General features: G+C 42.1%; 1 protein-coding gene across 1 annotated transcript in view; it reads right to left on the reverse strand.

Moving 5' to 3' along the window:
* The window catches only part of LOC124729173 (transient receptor potential channel pyrexia-like), a 163,994-nt gene extending 161,656 nt beyond the window's left edge, over window positions 1-2,338 (reverse strand). Inside the window, exon 1 of the mRNA XM_047248493.1 lies at window positions 2,297-2,338. Coding sequence (XP_047104449.1) covers window positions 2,297-2,338 — 42 coding nt within the window. The remainder of the gene's footprint in view (window positions 1-2,296) is intronic.
* Window positions 2,339-17,035: the final 14,697 nt, after the last annotated feature.

Below are 17,035 nucleotides of genomic sequence, written 5' to 3' on the forward strand. Positions count from 1 at the left end.
TCTCTCGTCGTTTGTCCCGGTGTCTCGGGATAACTAGTTGAGTGTGCTAATGGGCTATCTAATGACAATCCATAATCACTGATTCCTGAATCCTCTCTGTCTTCCTGTCCTATCCCTTTCCTTTCAACTACTGCCTCACAAACCTGCTTATCTTCAGTAGACATGTTTGTTTATTTTTAATGCACAGGTAAGTAATATAGAATAACTTCTAGTAACCCAAAACACTCCTAATTACCATGAAACTAATCAAACAGTACCTGCAGTATTTTCAGTTAATCCCAAAATTGATACAATACGTATGAATACCGAACATACCAACTCTCAAAACCTAATAACTTCAAATATCAATTCTCACATACACAGCTTATGTAAAATGTTCTAAACAAGATAAATCACACCACTCATAAAATCTATAAATGTAAAATCCCCAAAAACAATGAGCATATCTGTATAATTACCATTTAGACAACGCAGTATACATAAATAAGTATGCTATACTTCAGAGTATGTTTCGCAAACTTTTCGGAAATTACTGTAATTGGGTACTTTTCCTAATGTGAAATTCCGTTTACAATTGTTTATTTACCGCGAAGACTGCACACTGCAATTTAATGTAATGCTAACCAGTCGTCTCCACTCATCAACTGACGTTACCATGAGTCGCGATGTTTTGACGTTTGAAGTGGGCGTGGCGCTGTACTGCTGCCGGAGCCGCGTGAAGTCGCGCTGAAGATCTGTGGCGAGTCGTCGTAGTTCTCCGTCGGCCGCTCCGTGGCGCTGCAGGCGGCGTAGTTTGTAGTTCGGCTGCTAGATGCCGGGTCGGCGCTCGGTGTCTCGAAGTCGCGCTGAAGACCGTCGGTGTAGTGCTTCTGTGCTTGAACTACTCCTTGCACAGGTAGTTGGGATCACGTGTGAAATCACCTCGCAGATCGAAGCTCTTTGGCGCAACTGCTACACGGGTCTGCGTGACGTCACTCAACGATTGCGTCGCCACATAATTGTCGTCCGCATAACAGTTTATGGGTCCACTTGAAGCTGTCCGATTTTCACTACTCAAAAAGCAATTTCAGTCAAAATATTACCACCAAACACTTCTTTAAAAGCTTCCGTGACAAATTTTTAGTTCGTTTTGCTATTTTAAAGTTCACACGCGTCTTTCTTTGGTGTTCACTTTTCACAGTTTTTCGTGCGGATTTACGCGTTTGCACATTATAACACCGTTTATTATTACTCTTATCTAATATGGCAAGTAAAAAATAGTTTAGTCACAATCGTAAGATGCTATTACTTCGTATTGTTCAAAAATGCACTGATTCTTGTCGCGATTTGAAAGTTTATGCTCTATCTCAATCCAACATTGAAAAATATTTTCTCGCTTTAAGCACGGTAAAATTATCTATTGTTCTTTACGATTCGTCCGAAAATTGCACTTGTCCTTTCACGGTAAGCCAAGGGTGTAACAAGTCCGATTTATGTATCCCGCTCGATGGGATCTGAATAGCAGCCCAAATAAATATTAATTAATGTGACCGTGTACCTAATGGGGCTGGCAATCGGATTTTGACTGCTACGGAGTTGTTACATTCCATTTTGTCCTTCTCAATGCTGTAATAATGAAATGTCTGGTGACAAGAAGAACGCCAACACAGCTTCACTAATCAAGACCTACATTCGCCTCAAAAACACAAGAAAAAGGAGACAGCCACTGCCTTCGTCATACATAATTAATTACGGCTAATCTCGGCACAGGCCTCTTCGTTATTCATTATTGTCACACGCAATTCAATCACTGCAATCCAACACTGCAATCCAATTGATGCCGGCGCGGTAGACGCGAAACCAAAAATATCGGCACAGAAATATCACTGATCACTCTCGTAATTGTACTTCTTCACTTTCCCGTATTATTCTAGCACAAAGGGGTTAAACCGCGGCGATGGCCACTCCCTTTGTCGGTAAACCTTGCTCGGACACCGCAGCCTGGGAACTGACTTCAACGCTACACTCGCCCTCGCAACACGACACTATCGATTGTTTGCCCTATCGACCTGTGCCGAGTGCAAACTTACAGTAAGGGCCTACGGACCCCTTACAAGATCTAGAGTAAAAGACACAGTGCTAACGAAGAATCTCGTGGAGGCCGTTCACCCAGAAATAAGACAATAAGATGGCACAGGTAGCTTTCAGCTTTATTGGAGGTAAACATAATATGTGAAAGGACCTAACACGTGGCGCTGATAACAGAGATTTGCAAGAACACGGGTTGCAGCAGCAACAGCGGCGGCGCTACACTCACCTGGCCGGCGCCCCTTTCTGAACCCCCGCCGTGTTGAGGCATGGTTGTTTTCTGTGTCCTGCAATGAGACGGATTCCAGTTAAATACTTAAAACGCCGTATCAAATCATGGCTTACTTTCAATTTGAATATTTTTTAAATTTTATTTCTATTTGTTAATGCCCTCTTCCTTATATTTATTTAGGAGACGCTCACACAGGCTGAGTGGTGGGTAATGTATCAGACTTCAGCTCATTGGTACAATATAGGGAAATGCAGTCAGTCTACCTACAAAGGAGATGTCTTACAAGATACTCGTGCGAATATTGCTCAAGTGTATGGGACCCGTACCGGATAGGACTGACTGCAGATAAAGAACGTACACAGAGAATAGCAACACAAATGGCCACGGGTTTTTTGGCCCGTGGGAGACTGTTACGGTGATGCTGAAGAACCTGAACTGATGAACACTTGAAGAGAGATGCTAAAATTCTCCGGGGACCTACTTAGAAAGTTTCAAGTGCCTACATTAAGTAATGAATCTATGAGTAGGCTATAGACCCACAGGTATATCGCTCCTGCAGGCTTCGCGAAGATCATGCTAATTACAGCGCAGACTGCGGCATTTCAGCAGTCATTCTTCCTGTTATCATCATATGAATGGAACGGGAAGAAGCCCTAATACTGGTATAATGGGATGTACCTTCTTGCCGTACATTTGGCAGTGTTTTGCAAAGTGTGGATGTACCTGTAAATGTAGATGATACCCTTAGTTAGGTTTGAAATGGCTGTTTTCCTGTACATCATTACGTATTTTTACGTCGCTCGAGTACAGTTTTCTACGTCTATATTCATGTTGCTCATGCCATTCAGGGATTACTTCTGATCTTTGTTAGCGTTTGTGGTATTAGCTAATAAACTAACAAATAAGCCAAAGTTTCATCTAAAGCTTTTACTTTAGATGTGTTGATTCAGGTAGTTTGGTATCATGATCACGAAGTGGCACTGTTCAAAGATAATCATTTGTCAGGCATTTCCAGACACTCTCGAGAGCGTTGTTTCCATTCTGTTGTGGATGACTTGTCAGAAAAGGAGCTACAGTTGATGAAATCTTATTGTTTAGTCGTGATTTTACAAGCGCTGTGTGTTGTATTATACTTGCTCTTGTAGAAAGGGATCTCAATGACGCGTTAGTTGGGAAATGTTGGTATCCTGGATATTGGAAAAGCAAAACATAGATTATACTACCAATGACTGAAAGACGTTTCAGCAATCAAAAGCAGCAAATTAAGTTAATGGTGTGAAATTAATCCTCCAGCCGCGGTATTACTGCTGGCGCCATTGATTGCCGTCTGTTAGACTCAACAATGCACAGTGCCGGACAGGCAAATTAGTGGGCCAAAGCACATTGTTCCTGGCAGTATAAGATGAAATATGGTCAGGTGTGTGTCCAAGAGTGCAGTACAGAGGAGACTCGATTTTCCACATCTCACATATACAGATTCACGATTAATCAAATTGTCAGCCGCGAGCAGATACCTCTGAAGTCTAGACCGTGCGTGCACGGATGTCGCGCTGGCACGACGCGTCCGCGATGCAGCCGATGTCTGCCATGCGCGCCTCATTGCTGTTTCGAGTTAGTTGTCAATCGCTATGCCGCTGCGCCGTGTCGCGTCTGTGCTGAAAAATGACAAAGTGTAAAAGAGTGATTCCATCCGTCAAAGATGACATAAACATTATTGTTTCATTAAAAAGAAGAAGAAACTGGTCCTAAATTAGCCGGTAAGTGTAGATACTTCTACGATAAGCGATAATTCTTAAGAAGGATGCCGATTTAATTTTAAACTACACCTGCATTGATAGCGAAGACGGAATTAAACAACGGAAAGTGATGAAGATTCGAAAAATGAACTTTTGGAAGAAGTTTTATATTGTTGGTTTTTACAAAAACGGTCAACTGGGCAACCGATACCCGTTCCTTTGCTCTTTTCATTTAGTTAAATAAAAAAAAGTACAGATGAATTAATTGTGGCAAGTAACGGATGGTTGTACAAGTTTAAATCTCATCGGGGAATTCGCGAATTGTAAATACAAAGTGAAAAATGTTATCTGATGTATATGCAGAAATTATTTTTAAAAAAATAGTTTAAAAAAAGAATTGGAAGCAAATGACTGACTGGGACTTTGTTTACAACGCTGATGAAACCGGATTAAATTTGAAATCATTGCCATCAAATTGATTTGCTTCTCGGCGAGAGAGTTTAGTTCCGGGGTGTAAAACTAGTAAAGAGTGAGTAACAATATTAGTTAACGCAAATGCTACCAGGAGCTCTAAAATGCCATTGCTCCTCATCGGGAAATCCAGTTACCGCCTGTGGTTCAAAAATTTCAGGGTTTCCTTAATTTATAAAAAGCAAAAAAGCGCATGGATGAACACGGAAATATTCGTTGACTGGTATGACAGCACTTTTATCCCTGAAGTAAAGAAACAAAAATTCAAAACGTAATTGGTAAAGAAGCAAAAGTCCCACTTTTACTGTAAAGTGCGGCAACCCATCCTTCAGCTGAACTTTTAGAGAGTGTAAATGCAATGTTTACAGTAAAATTTTTGCTTCCTAATGTGAGATTCTTAGAAAAACCAATGGATCGAAGAGTTGCTGAAACATTAAAACGACTTAATAGAAAACAACTTCTACGTGGGCTGTTATCTGTGATGAAGATAACATAGAAGTCTTTTTGTCATTTTTCAAGCGAATTAATTTAAAGGATGAGTTGATGACAAATATACAAATTTGCCAGGAATTTGATGCCGATGATATGAATGAATGGTTCATTTATGACAGGATGATAAAAGTTTTCAAATGGTTCAAATGGCTCTGAGCACTATGGGACTTAACATCTGAGGTCATCAGTCCCCTAGAACTTAGAACTACTTTAAACCTAACCAACCTAAGGACATCACACACACCCATGCCCGAGGCAGGATTCGAACCTGCGACCGTAGTGGTCGCGCGGTTCCAGACTGAACCGCCTAGAATGGCTCGGTCACAGCGGTCGGCAAAAGTTTTCAGATCATGTAGGAAAATGAAATTGTTGAAAACACATTGCATTCGAAAGAACAGTGGGAAACGCGAAGAGAGGTAACAGGAGAACGCGTGGGTGGAGAAAACGACGCAAGACTATCTCCTGCATAAGCATTTCCAGCTCTGTGAACAGCTTTCAAATGTATGAAAGCTTTCACGACCGGATGACATATCTTCTGGTAAACCTTCCGGGGTGTAAGGTCGTGGTCCATGAAACTCTTCAGCTCCTAACGTTTCGTCCAGAGCTGCGCTGGACATCTTCAGAGGGGTGTTTCTCCTCTGGTGAGTCTTGCCGGCAAGACTCACCGGAGGAGAAACACCCCTGTGAAGATGTCCAGCGCAGCTCTGGACGAAACGTTAGGAGCTGAAGAGTTTCATGGACCACGACCTTACACCCCGGAAGGTTTACCAGAAGATAAGCTTTCAAATGGTTCGGAAAACGGTGTATGACACCATCAATTCAGTGCAATTAAAACGAAGTCGTGATGTGGCAGCAACGAAGAGAGAAAATTGTTTGTGTCAGATGCCGATTATCAAATATTTTAAACAAAATTGAACTACTGTGGCTGTCCTATGAGACTTTTATTAGGTGTATCATGACTAAGGTAATCATAAGAAAATATGAATATACATACGAAAATGTGTTTCTTATGTCTTAGTAAACATTGATTTTTGTTGATTTTAATAAGTTTAACTTGTTTTTATTATTTTCAGTGAGCACTTAATATTATGCATTGACGCTAGAAAGATAACCATATGATCACGTACCTAAAAGATGACCATATGCGGGTGATTCAGGTTATCTTTCTAGAGTTAATAATACAAAAAAAGCTTCCTTCGCAAATTCAGTTATCCGGATTTTCGATTATCCAAATGACTCACCGCAACAATTAGTCTGGTTAATCTAATCTCCACTGTATTATACTCCGATAGAGGCCGAGGTGGTAGGTCGCTATGCCGGGTGTTGGAACCGCATTGGCAGACGTCTGGAGGCCAGAAATCCATCACCCTGGGCGGGGTAAAGTTGAGTGGTGAATGAATGCTTGGTAGTCGTCCGACGCGTTGTCATGAAAACGTCGTTGTTGCTCAACAAACGATAACAGTCATGACGCTATTCAGACAAGCAACATCACCTGCAAGTAAGCTGTAGGCACCATGTGAAAGAGCTGCTGCCGGCAGAAGCTTCATGCTACCTATGGGGTGACGATGGCAGCGAGTCAGCAAGGACACTGACCACGGCAGCGGGTAGTACGGAGTTTGCCCACAGAGCGGACCAAAGGGTGCCTGGCTGGAATGCCGGACATTTGCCACACTTGCCCCTTCGCCAGGTAGCTTGAGTAGCGATCCCTCAGGTAAGGGACGCCCTTCCCCGCACTACCTCTGACCGCTTTCAAACCGCCGTCTCCACATCTTACTCGATGCAACCAGTACGTAAGGGACCTCCTTCTTCGACATCTTGGCGAAATACAGAGCTTCTTTTCCGAAATCGAAATATTTATAACTTTTGGGGAACGAAAGCAATACCGACGATTATGTCAGTATGTAATTAGTTCTGCCAAGTATAAATATAGATTCCTCTGTCTGTATGGTAGCTTCCTTTCACGCTTACTGATTGCTATAGAAACAGTCCATCGGCATGGGAGCAATAAGAAAGGAACGATAAACGAGAATGCAAATGTGCGCTAATCATTTCTTTTTTATCACTGCATTTGTGCCTACTTTAATTACTACAACTGCATACCCAAAAGACAACAGGGAAAGAATAAATGGGTTTGTGAATGTTTGAAAAGAAGAACGACCATACTCCATTTTAATTTACTCTCTAAATACATTAGGTAATAAAGTGTAGCGGGGCAATGTTCAAAACATAACTGAAAACATGTTCACTAAATAGAGATAAGAACATCTATGATTGACATGTCATCTAAAGTCGACTTACAATTTTAAAATGTTAGAAATAAGGAAATGAAGTAATACAGAATGCTACGCTTGTAACGTACGCTGTTGTTGTACATTGTTTAGCTCTGGTATTTACAGGGTCACAGAGAAAGCATCTTAGGTTCTGGAGGGAAAAGCCGTAATTGTAATTATCTGCACTACAACAGAAACAAGAAGGACAACTTAAGGAAAAATAATGTAAGCTCACAATCGACTTTGAAGCAGATAGTTCCTGTGACTTAGTATGGGCAGAGGTTATATTCGACAACCGGAATAAATTAACAACTGGCTCCTTTTACCGACCCCCTGTCTCAGATGAAACAGTTGCTGAACAGTTCAAAGAAAAGAAAACCCGAGTCTCATCACAAATAGGTACCCTACTCATACAATTATAGTTGGCAGTTACTTCAACCTACCTTCCGCATGTTGACAAAAATACAAAAAAATGGTTCAAATGGCTCTGAGCACTATGGGACTTAACATCTATGGTCATCAGTCCCCTAGAACTTAGAACTACTTAAACCTAACCAACCTAAGGACATCACACAACACCCAGTCGTCACGAGGCAGAGAAAATCCCTGACCCCGCCGGGAATCGAACTCGGGAACCCGCGCGTGGGAAGCGAGAACGCTACCGCACGACCACGAGCTGCGGACGACAAAAATACATTTTCATATCCTATTGTAAATAGAAAACAACATCCGTAATTGTTCTAAATGCTTGTTTTAGAATTATTTTTAACAATTAGTTGACGAGGCCATTCAAATTGTAAATGGTTACGAAAACACACTTGACTTCTTAGCCACAAATAATCCTGAGCCGCGCGGGTTTAGCCGTGCGGTCTATGGCGCTGCAGTCATGGACTGTGCGGTTGGTCCCGGCGGAGGTTCGAGTTCTCCCTCATGCATGTGTGTGTGTGTGTGTGTGTGTGTGTGTGTGTGTGTGTTTGTCCTTAGGATAATTTAGGTTAAGTAGTGTGTAAGCTTAGGGACTGATGACCTTAGCAGTTAAGTCCCATAAGATTTCACACACATCTGAACATTTGAACATAATCCTAAGCATAACAACGGATACAGGGATTAGTCAACACGCAGTCGTAGAGAGGCTCACTTCCGTAACAAAGAAATTCACCGAAACTAAACGCGAAATATATCTATTTATAAAAGCAGCTAAAAATTCAGGTGACGTCTTGCTAAGACAGAGCCTCCAATCCTTCCAAACTGTGTAAATGAAGACCATATGTGGCTTAAGTTCAAAGAAATAGTATCAACAGCACTCGAGATATTCATACCAAATAAATTAATAAGAGACGGAACTGATCCCCCATGGTACACGACAGAAAACTGTTGCAGGAGCACCGCAAAAGGCACGTATAATTTAGAGGAACGCAAAATCTCCAAGATTGGTGAAGTTTTACTGAAGCTCGAAATTTGGTGTGGATTTCAATGCGAGATGCATTTAATAGTTTCCACAACGAAACTCGCTCTAGAAATGTGGCGGAAAATCCAAAGAGATACTGGTCCCGTGTTAAGTAAACCAGCGGAATGGCTCAGTAAGTACCTTTACTGCGCGACAGCGACGGTAATGTTACTGATGACAGTGCCACTAAAGTGGAATTAGTAAATGCATTTACCGAAATTCCTCCACCAAAGAAGACGAAATAAATATTCCATAATTCGAAATGAGAGCAGCTGCAAACATAATTTAGAAGTAGATATCCCTGGTGTTGCAAAGCAACTGAAATTACACTGTCAGTGACGGAGGAAATGATCAATTATCTTTTCAAAAAGGCTCTAATGTATAAGAAAAGTAGGTCTAATACATTTGTTTCTGATGTTCTTTAGTAACAATTAATTTTGAGTAGTAAGCTCCTTGCTTTCACTGACCTGTTTAAAGATAATCAACAATTTAGTAAGAAATTTTAATTTTAAAGGACTATATCTAAATGTACTTAAGTAGTTTTACATCTACTATAAATTTTTGCAGCTAAACTTAAATAAAAAATGTTTGAGGTGCCAAAATTGTCAACCTTAGCATCAGATCAGTTTTGGGATGTCAATTTTAGGTGCAATTCAAAGGTTCAGTTCCCATTTTCTTTTACGAAAGCGAATGCTATCAGTTTAACAAACCATGATATTTTATGTGATAGTTGCGATTCTGAAGCTTCAGAAAATCATTTTAGAACTCACAGTTATTTAATAGTATGGCCATAATACTGGAAGGTAGAAAAAAGTTACCTTAACGTGACAACAATAGGGATACTTTTGTGAGGCTTGAAACACTTTTTAATTTTAACACTAAAGGCTGATTCGCATCACACTTTGCACAGGCTTTGGATCGTAAAAATGATAAATGTCCATCTACCATTCTGGCGTGTGTAAAATCAGCCTAAACGCGCTGAACCAATGTACACTCTATTTACAATTACAACTTAATATTAGCTCCGATAATGCTGCTTCAGTGTTTTAATAATTTTATCTCAGTAACCTGCGAGGACTTAGTGGTCTTCATAGTTTTTAATACATTATTTTTAACGTATTTTAGTCCAGTTTCTGAATATGGGCAATGGCTTTCAAGCAAGGCCTAATGTCGCCAGTCTCTTCATAATTCTTTACGATTCTCTCTATACTGTCGTTCAGCTTCAAGTACTTCTTCTTACCTTCGAGATTCATTTCCACTTTCATGTACACGCAGTTTGTGAGCTCTGCTTCCTTTTTCAAGCACTCCACCAAATAGTTGATTTTAGGGTGAGGATTTCCAATAATACTATTTATTTTGTTGTGCCACCCTTCAACAGCATTCGTCGTTCGGTGTCTTTTTCCGTAACAGTCCCACATTTCTATTGCGATATCCTCATTCTCTAGCCAGTTATTCACAAAGTAGTCAAAAAATTGAGAGAACCTTCAGTTAGCAGGAGCTTCTGCATGAATCTCAATCCATCCATTGCTTATTTCCTCCGGTTTTACAACTGCCAGCGTTGCACACATGCTGACGTGAAGTCTTAAATCCTCGTTCTAAGCGGTACTCCTCAGTTAGACCGAGAACTCGAGTTCTTCTCCATAAACTCTTCTTCATGTGGAAATAGAATCCATTTATTTCAGTTGTGGGAAAAACTTGACGAATGGGCGATATCGCAGCTGCCTCAAAGTCCACCTTTACTTGTTTAGGACACCACTCAGAGACTGCTTGTTTCATCAGACGAAACAGCGAACATATGTGTCTTTCTTCTTATTATGGAGCAGTGCAAATACAGTAGGAAGAATGTTTGTTTCTTTAATCGGGTCTCCTAAGTCTACGTGTACGGTGTAGATCTGTGCAAACTGCTTGCTGCATCTCTTAAATGTTCCATCCATAAAAAAATGGGAACGTGTTTTTTAACTTTCTTTTCCTTTGCTTCCACTAAAAATCATTATTCTCACCTCTAATCTGTCGTCTTCCAGAAGAAAACTACTGCCATCTCCCATTTTTAATTGATCTTCATGAAGCATTTAAATCGTAACGTCCACATAAAGCAGGTTCACAAAGAACAGGTATTAAATTGCGATTCTTTGGAAGGGTTTCCGTGGAACTGTAGTCCACCCAGCCTAGTTAGACCTATGTTTGAGTATTGTCTTCATTCAACCTAGAACCCTTACCAGGAAGAATTGGTATACTCGAAATAGTGAAGAGAAAAAGAATAACAGTGCGAAAGTGTCAGGGAGGTGCTGCTCCTCCAAGCTCGGTGGCATATGCTGCGAGAAGCATTGTACATCACAGTGTGATTCGCCTTAAAATGGGCCGGATAAATACATGAAAAGTAGAAGATGCCAACGAGAGCAATGCGTTTCAAGGGTTCGTTTAAAATGCGCGAAAGTGCCAGCCAAGTCCAGGTGCAGAGATACTGCGAAGGCGTTATTGTGCATTGCGGTGTGGTTTTCCGTGAAAATATCGCAGGTGTACATCATTAGTAGAGTCAGTTAATACATCACTCCCTTCGACTCCTACAATTTAGATATATTAGAGCCCAAGCGGAGGCTTACCGACGGTCGTTCTCGCCACACACCATTTGCAGCTGGAGCAAGTAAGAGGGCAGCGAAAGTGCGGAGTATAGATGTGGATATAGATGTATATGTACGGCGATCATCATCGCTGTCATAGTTGATTGACTTCGACCGATTACACTTTCCTCTTCCTTGCAGTGAGTTCATCTTTACCGTCATTAATGGTTTAAGTTTACACTCGTTACTTCTCTTTTATCACTTCGTTTGAAATAGCTGTTCCACTTGTTACTTCGCTTTTATCAGTTAGTTTGATGTTATCAACGATTGATTTTCAAAAACTGGCAAACACGCGAACCACAGTGCACAAAACGAGCTTTGCTTCTTGCAGTCCACAGTACTTGGTGTCTGCTGCTGAAGTATACCCTGGTGGTTCCTTCCTACGTCTTAAGCTCACCGTATGAGAGAGTAAACACTTTGTCAGTTTAATAGTTTTTGTCCCCTGAGCATTCTCTTCGTGGCAGTAGCAGAGTCGATACATATCAAGGTTGTTAATCTGGAAAAGAGAGATTCTAGATAATATTATTATTACATGTGATTGCTGATGAACTGAGTAAGACTAAACATCATCATCCTTTTCCTGTGTCTTTATCCCGGCGCAAGATCGGTATGGTCATTAACGGGTTTGTCATGGTTAGTTTAAGAAGTGGCCCAATCCCCCTCCTGTCGTAACTCTGAGACCCGCAGGGGACGGAATATATGTACCCCACCTAACTTCATGTAGGGTTGTTCGTTTGAAAGTGAGCGCAAGTTTTCTATATGTCTACGAATCGTGTATCAGCTCGGTTTTAACTTGATGGTTAGTGAGAAACCGCCTAAAAGCTGTCTCCAGGTTGGCCGGTATACCGACCCTCGTCGTTAATCTGCCGGGCGGAGTCGATCGAGGTCGGCACATCTCCCCGTCCCGAAAGTGGCACTTTGGTTAAGGCTATATATGACGTATAAAAACAGATGTGAAACATTACCTTTACTGTGCCAGTTTCTAGTGACTTCTTAGCGACGATTTTGAGTGCATCACATAGCACCCAGTACTGAATGAGGAAGAAGTACAGTCACGGAGCTCTGATATGACGTTACCCGCGTGTATTTACCGGGTGAAGCTTATTCATTCTTGCATGAAGACCAGCGCACGAACGAGCATAGCGTGTAACTCCCGGCAGCCAGTCCTGAGGGTGTATTCCTGGCGAGGACATCTGTTGCAGCAGATAGCTGGGCGCCTAGCAGAGCTCTTCCCGTCACGTTCGGGAGCGCTGCCATTCGTCACCCTTCTTTTCAGAGTTACAAATATACAGCGTCGCGTACAAGAGTGGGGAACTTTTGACTTTACTCTTGACAACGTGGCAGTGGGCGGTAATGTAGTGATCATTCTTCTCGGCCACCAATCGCTTTTAATACACACACACACACACACTTTTGTTCTTCTCTTCTCCATATATATATATATATATATATATATATATCCTATGTCCCCCTTAAATTGCTATGCGTGACGTTTGTATAGCCAAGAGAAAGTGTAAGCACATTGCTTCTTCACTATAGACGTATATTGTATAATGTGGCGGAAGGAGTCGACGAGGGCATTGTAGTGGTTTTGAACAGAGCGTTATTATAGGCGTCCACGAGATCATATATTCCGTTAGAGATACTTAAAAAGAGTTGCGTGAGCCCAATCATCGATCTGGTACGCCCAACACATAAACTGAATACGACCACCGAACTCTCCAACATACTGTACTTGCAGGAACCACATAGAAGTGTCGTTGCAGTTCAGATACTGGAGTCGGTGAAAGGATGATTTATCGAGAGGCGAACGAACTCCATGTCCATGGGACTTCTACTTGTTCATGGGACTTCTACTGTCGCGACGTTACCGATCGCAAAAACGAGTACACGATGTCACTTATCGCCGCAGAACACAAGTGTTGTCATTTATCAGTAGAACATTGGAAGAAGGTTTTATGGATGAGTCACGGTTCACGAAGTGACCTCTCAACTGGTAATGCCTGAAACTGGTGTGTACCTGGCGCACGGAATTTAGGTAATTTTATGCGACCAAGGTGAAATTCGGTAGGCGATGTTATGACCAGAGGATGTTATCTCTAGTTTCGCCTCCAGCCGTTATGTATTTTCGGTGGCAGAGTGAACATGTTTATGAAAAATATGTTAGATAATAATAGCATCTTGTCAGTATTGTAGCAACTGCTTGAAATCTGACTTTTTCTGTATCAATGCGACAAACGTCCAGTCCGGTAAGTGACGCATCGTCAGCGAGCTATATAGTTGGTTTCCTTACTTCGATTAAGGGAAATGTCAGAATGTTTCCTCTGAAAAGATACAGCCGAGTTCCATCCCCATCTTTGCTCTACCCGAGTATGTTCTCTGTCCCTTATGCATCATCTTCGACTGGATTTAAAAGATAAATCTCCGTTTTCCTTCTTATTGCACCGTGGTTAATAATAATAAAATAATAACTGCAAAACACAAATTGGGACTCTGTATTGACTTGCGTGAATACATCGAAGATCTTGTCTGTTGTGTGAAAATCATTTCACCTTAAAGCTCCATAGCTTCAGCAAAAATTTTAACGAATTACGTCTTCAGTGTATCATAATTCGATGAAATATTTCTGCAAAAGTTAAACGGTGCAACATCACAAAAAAACACCCTACACGCCTTTCAGACCGTTAAGGTACGTTTACTTCACGCGAAACAGCCTCGTGCAACAGTTTAATGATGCAAGTCTCATGTCCCCTAGTCCCCCCACGCCAAACGTGTTGTGCAAGGTTATTCCGTGGTGAGAGGAACCCCAGTCGGTTTTTGGGAGCTCATGAAAGACTTCGCTTCCCTCCATATTTTTCAGGGGGGGGGGGCAGAATTTAAAATTGCCATTTTCTATATGAATAAGTTAGTCAGTTTCGAGACGTGTCTTGTGACAAGAACTAAATTTTATAACTGACACAAAAAACTTATTATGTCCCAGAGAATTTATGTTTAGCTCCTCAGTATTTGTTATAGGCAGATTCCGCTCTGAATAAGAACTCTGTATTCCAGATTCCAGAGAAGTGAGAGGCAGCAAGTGCCCGTCTTGCCCCCGCCCTCTCTCGCGGACGCAAATGCTTCTCTCTTTTCACATAGTGTATACAGCGTTACTTGTTGCACTGAGCGAAGTATCCTCCTGATCGAATTGAAACTCGTTATCCTCGGAGCCTCGACGCACGTTAAGTCCTCTCATGGTGCTGTACGTAGAGCTGGGAGTTCGAAAACACAACGTGGTGCCGCTTCCGTCTCCAGTGTTGTCGTTGGGCGAACCAGTGTCGGCGCACCTTCTCTGCTGCCACGTCGAGGGAAACTGCAGGTATCGTCGCCGTGCTGAGTCCATAGTGTTCCAGACGGCATCGCTGTGCCCATGTCTTGTTGCAGACGAGTCCGTTGTCTGACTGTAAGAGCCTGCACGGCCGTGCAAACAATACGTGGTCCGTCCCTAGTCACGCGTGGCCTCTGAGATCATGCATGACGCTGAGTACGGGCCTCCTGAACCCATCGATTTCATGTTCGAATGAAAATCGTGGGATTCAGATCAGCAAGCAGCTGTGTCGTGGAACGATATACCGCAGTCTCTATAGGACATGATCCTGCCGCTGTCGAGTTCTGACACGTGCTGTTAAACGTCTGACCACCTTAAACGACGCATAACATACAAGCTGGCGAAGTACTTGGCCAGTCTCCTCACTCTACGTGTGGTACTCTGTGAACACTCGGCCAGTTTTACCAGCTAAATTAACCTTGTTCGACGTAGTGAGAGTGACATTATGGCCAGTTTCGATGTGGCGCTGTCAACGAATGTGCCCGTCAGACTTTGTGGACCTAGTATTGCAGTTCTTTGTAAGTGAGCCATTTAGGCATTGTTATTTTTGTACGACGGTCAGTGTTACGATCAGACGGACGGCGTAGCGATGGGAAGCCCGTTAGCTCCAGCAATTGCAGACCTCCTCATGGAGAGTTTCTGGGATAATGCCTTGTACCCATCGCCATTAAAGTCTAGTAGTTTCTTTCGGTACGTTGACGACACGTTCGTCGTTTGACCCCACGGACGTGAGGAGCTTAACAAGTTTTTGAAACATCTCAGCAGCATTAACAGTAACATCCCGCTCACCAAGGAGATAGAAAGAAATAGTGCATTGTCCTTCCTCGACAGCGTCGCCCGCCGCAAACGAAATGGATGTTTGGCCACAGCGTCTATAGAAGATTTATTGACGCTGATCTGTACTTGCACGCCATCAGCCATCAATACCGGTGCAAAAGCGGCCAGATTGTTACGTTGTGCAAAAATGGTATCAGGTGCTGATAACCAGCCCCATAAGCTGAGGTTTTTAAGAACGTCTACAACGCTTGTCAAATAAATGAAGCGATTTCAAGCAAGAATCGCAATAAGACCACCAACGAGGAACAGGTAAAGAAACTTGCTTTCTTGCCTTCCTGTTGCTCTGTGTTGGGAAAGGTAAGCCACCTGCTGAAAAGACACAAGATCAAATCGATCTTCAGGCCTCTTTCAAAAATCCGGCAGTTACTGAGATCCATTAAAGGTGCAGCAGGTCTCACAACACCTGAGGTCTACAAGATACCTTGTAAGGTGACCAGTCGTACATCGGACTGACAAAGCCCACTGTAGAGCAATGGAGGAAGAAGCATGAAGGGTTTCACCGCCTACCCTACCCCGAGAAACCGGCTTTAGCTGAACATAAGCTCACGCGAATAGTAAACGGTTGTGAAAACACACTAGACCTCTTAGCAACAAATAATCCTGAGTTAATAACGAGCATCAAAATCGATTCAGGGATTAGTGAACACAGGTCTGTTGTAGCAAGATTGAATATTGTAATCCCCAAATCCTCGAAAAATAAGCGAAAAATATACCTATTCAAAAAAGCAGATAAAAATTCACTTGACGTCTTCCTGAGAGACAACCTCCACTCATTCCAAATTAATAACACAAGTGTAGACCAGATGTGGCTTAAATTCAAAGAAATAGTATCGGCAGCAATTGAGAGATTTATATCAAATAAATTAACAAACGACGGAGCTGATCCTCCTTGGTACACAAAACGGGTTAGAACACTGTTGCAGAAGCAACGAAACAAATATGCCAAATTTAAACAGAGGCAAAATCCCCAAGATTGACGATCTTTTACAGAAGCTCGAAATTTAGCGCGGACTTCAATGCGAGATGCTTATAACAGTTTCCACAACGAAACTTTGTCTCGAAACTTGGTAAAAATCCAAAGCGATTCTGGTCGTATGTGAAGTATGTTAGCGGCAAGAAACAATCAATGCCTTCTCTGCACGATAACAATGGAGATACCATCGAAGATAGTGCTGCCAAAGCAGAGTTACCAAACACAGCCTTCCGAAATGCATTCACAAAAGAAGACGAAGTAAATATTCCAGAATTCGAATCAAGAACAGCTGCCAACATGAGTAATGTAGAAGTAAATATCCTCAGAGTAGTGAAGCAACTCAGATCACGTAATAAAAGCAAGTCTTCTGGTCGACACTGTATACCAATTAGGTTTCTTTCGGAGCATGCTGATGCATTAGCTCCATACTTAACAATCATATACAACCGTTCGCTCGACGAAAGATCCGTACCCAAAGACTGGAAAGTTGCACAGGTCACACCAATATTCAAGAAAGGTAGTAGGAGT

Source organism: Schistocerca piceifrons, chromosome 1, assembly GCF_021461385.2.
Source record: "Schistocerca piceifrons isolate TAMUIC-IGC-003096 chromosome 1, iqSchPice1.1, whole genome shotgun sequence".
Classification (NCBI taxonomy): Eukaryota; Metazoa; Arthropoda; class Insecta; order Orthoptera; family Acrididae; genus Schistocerca; species Schistocerca piceifrons.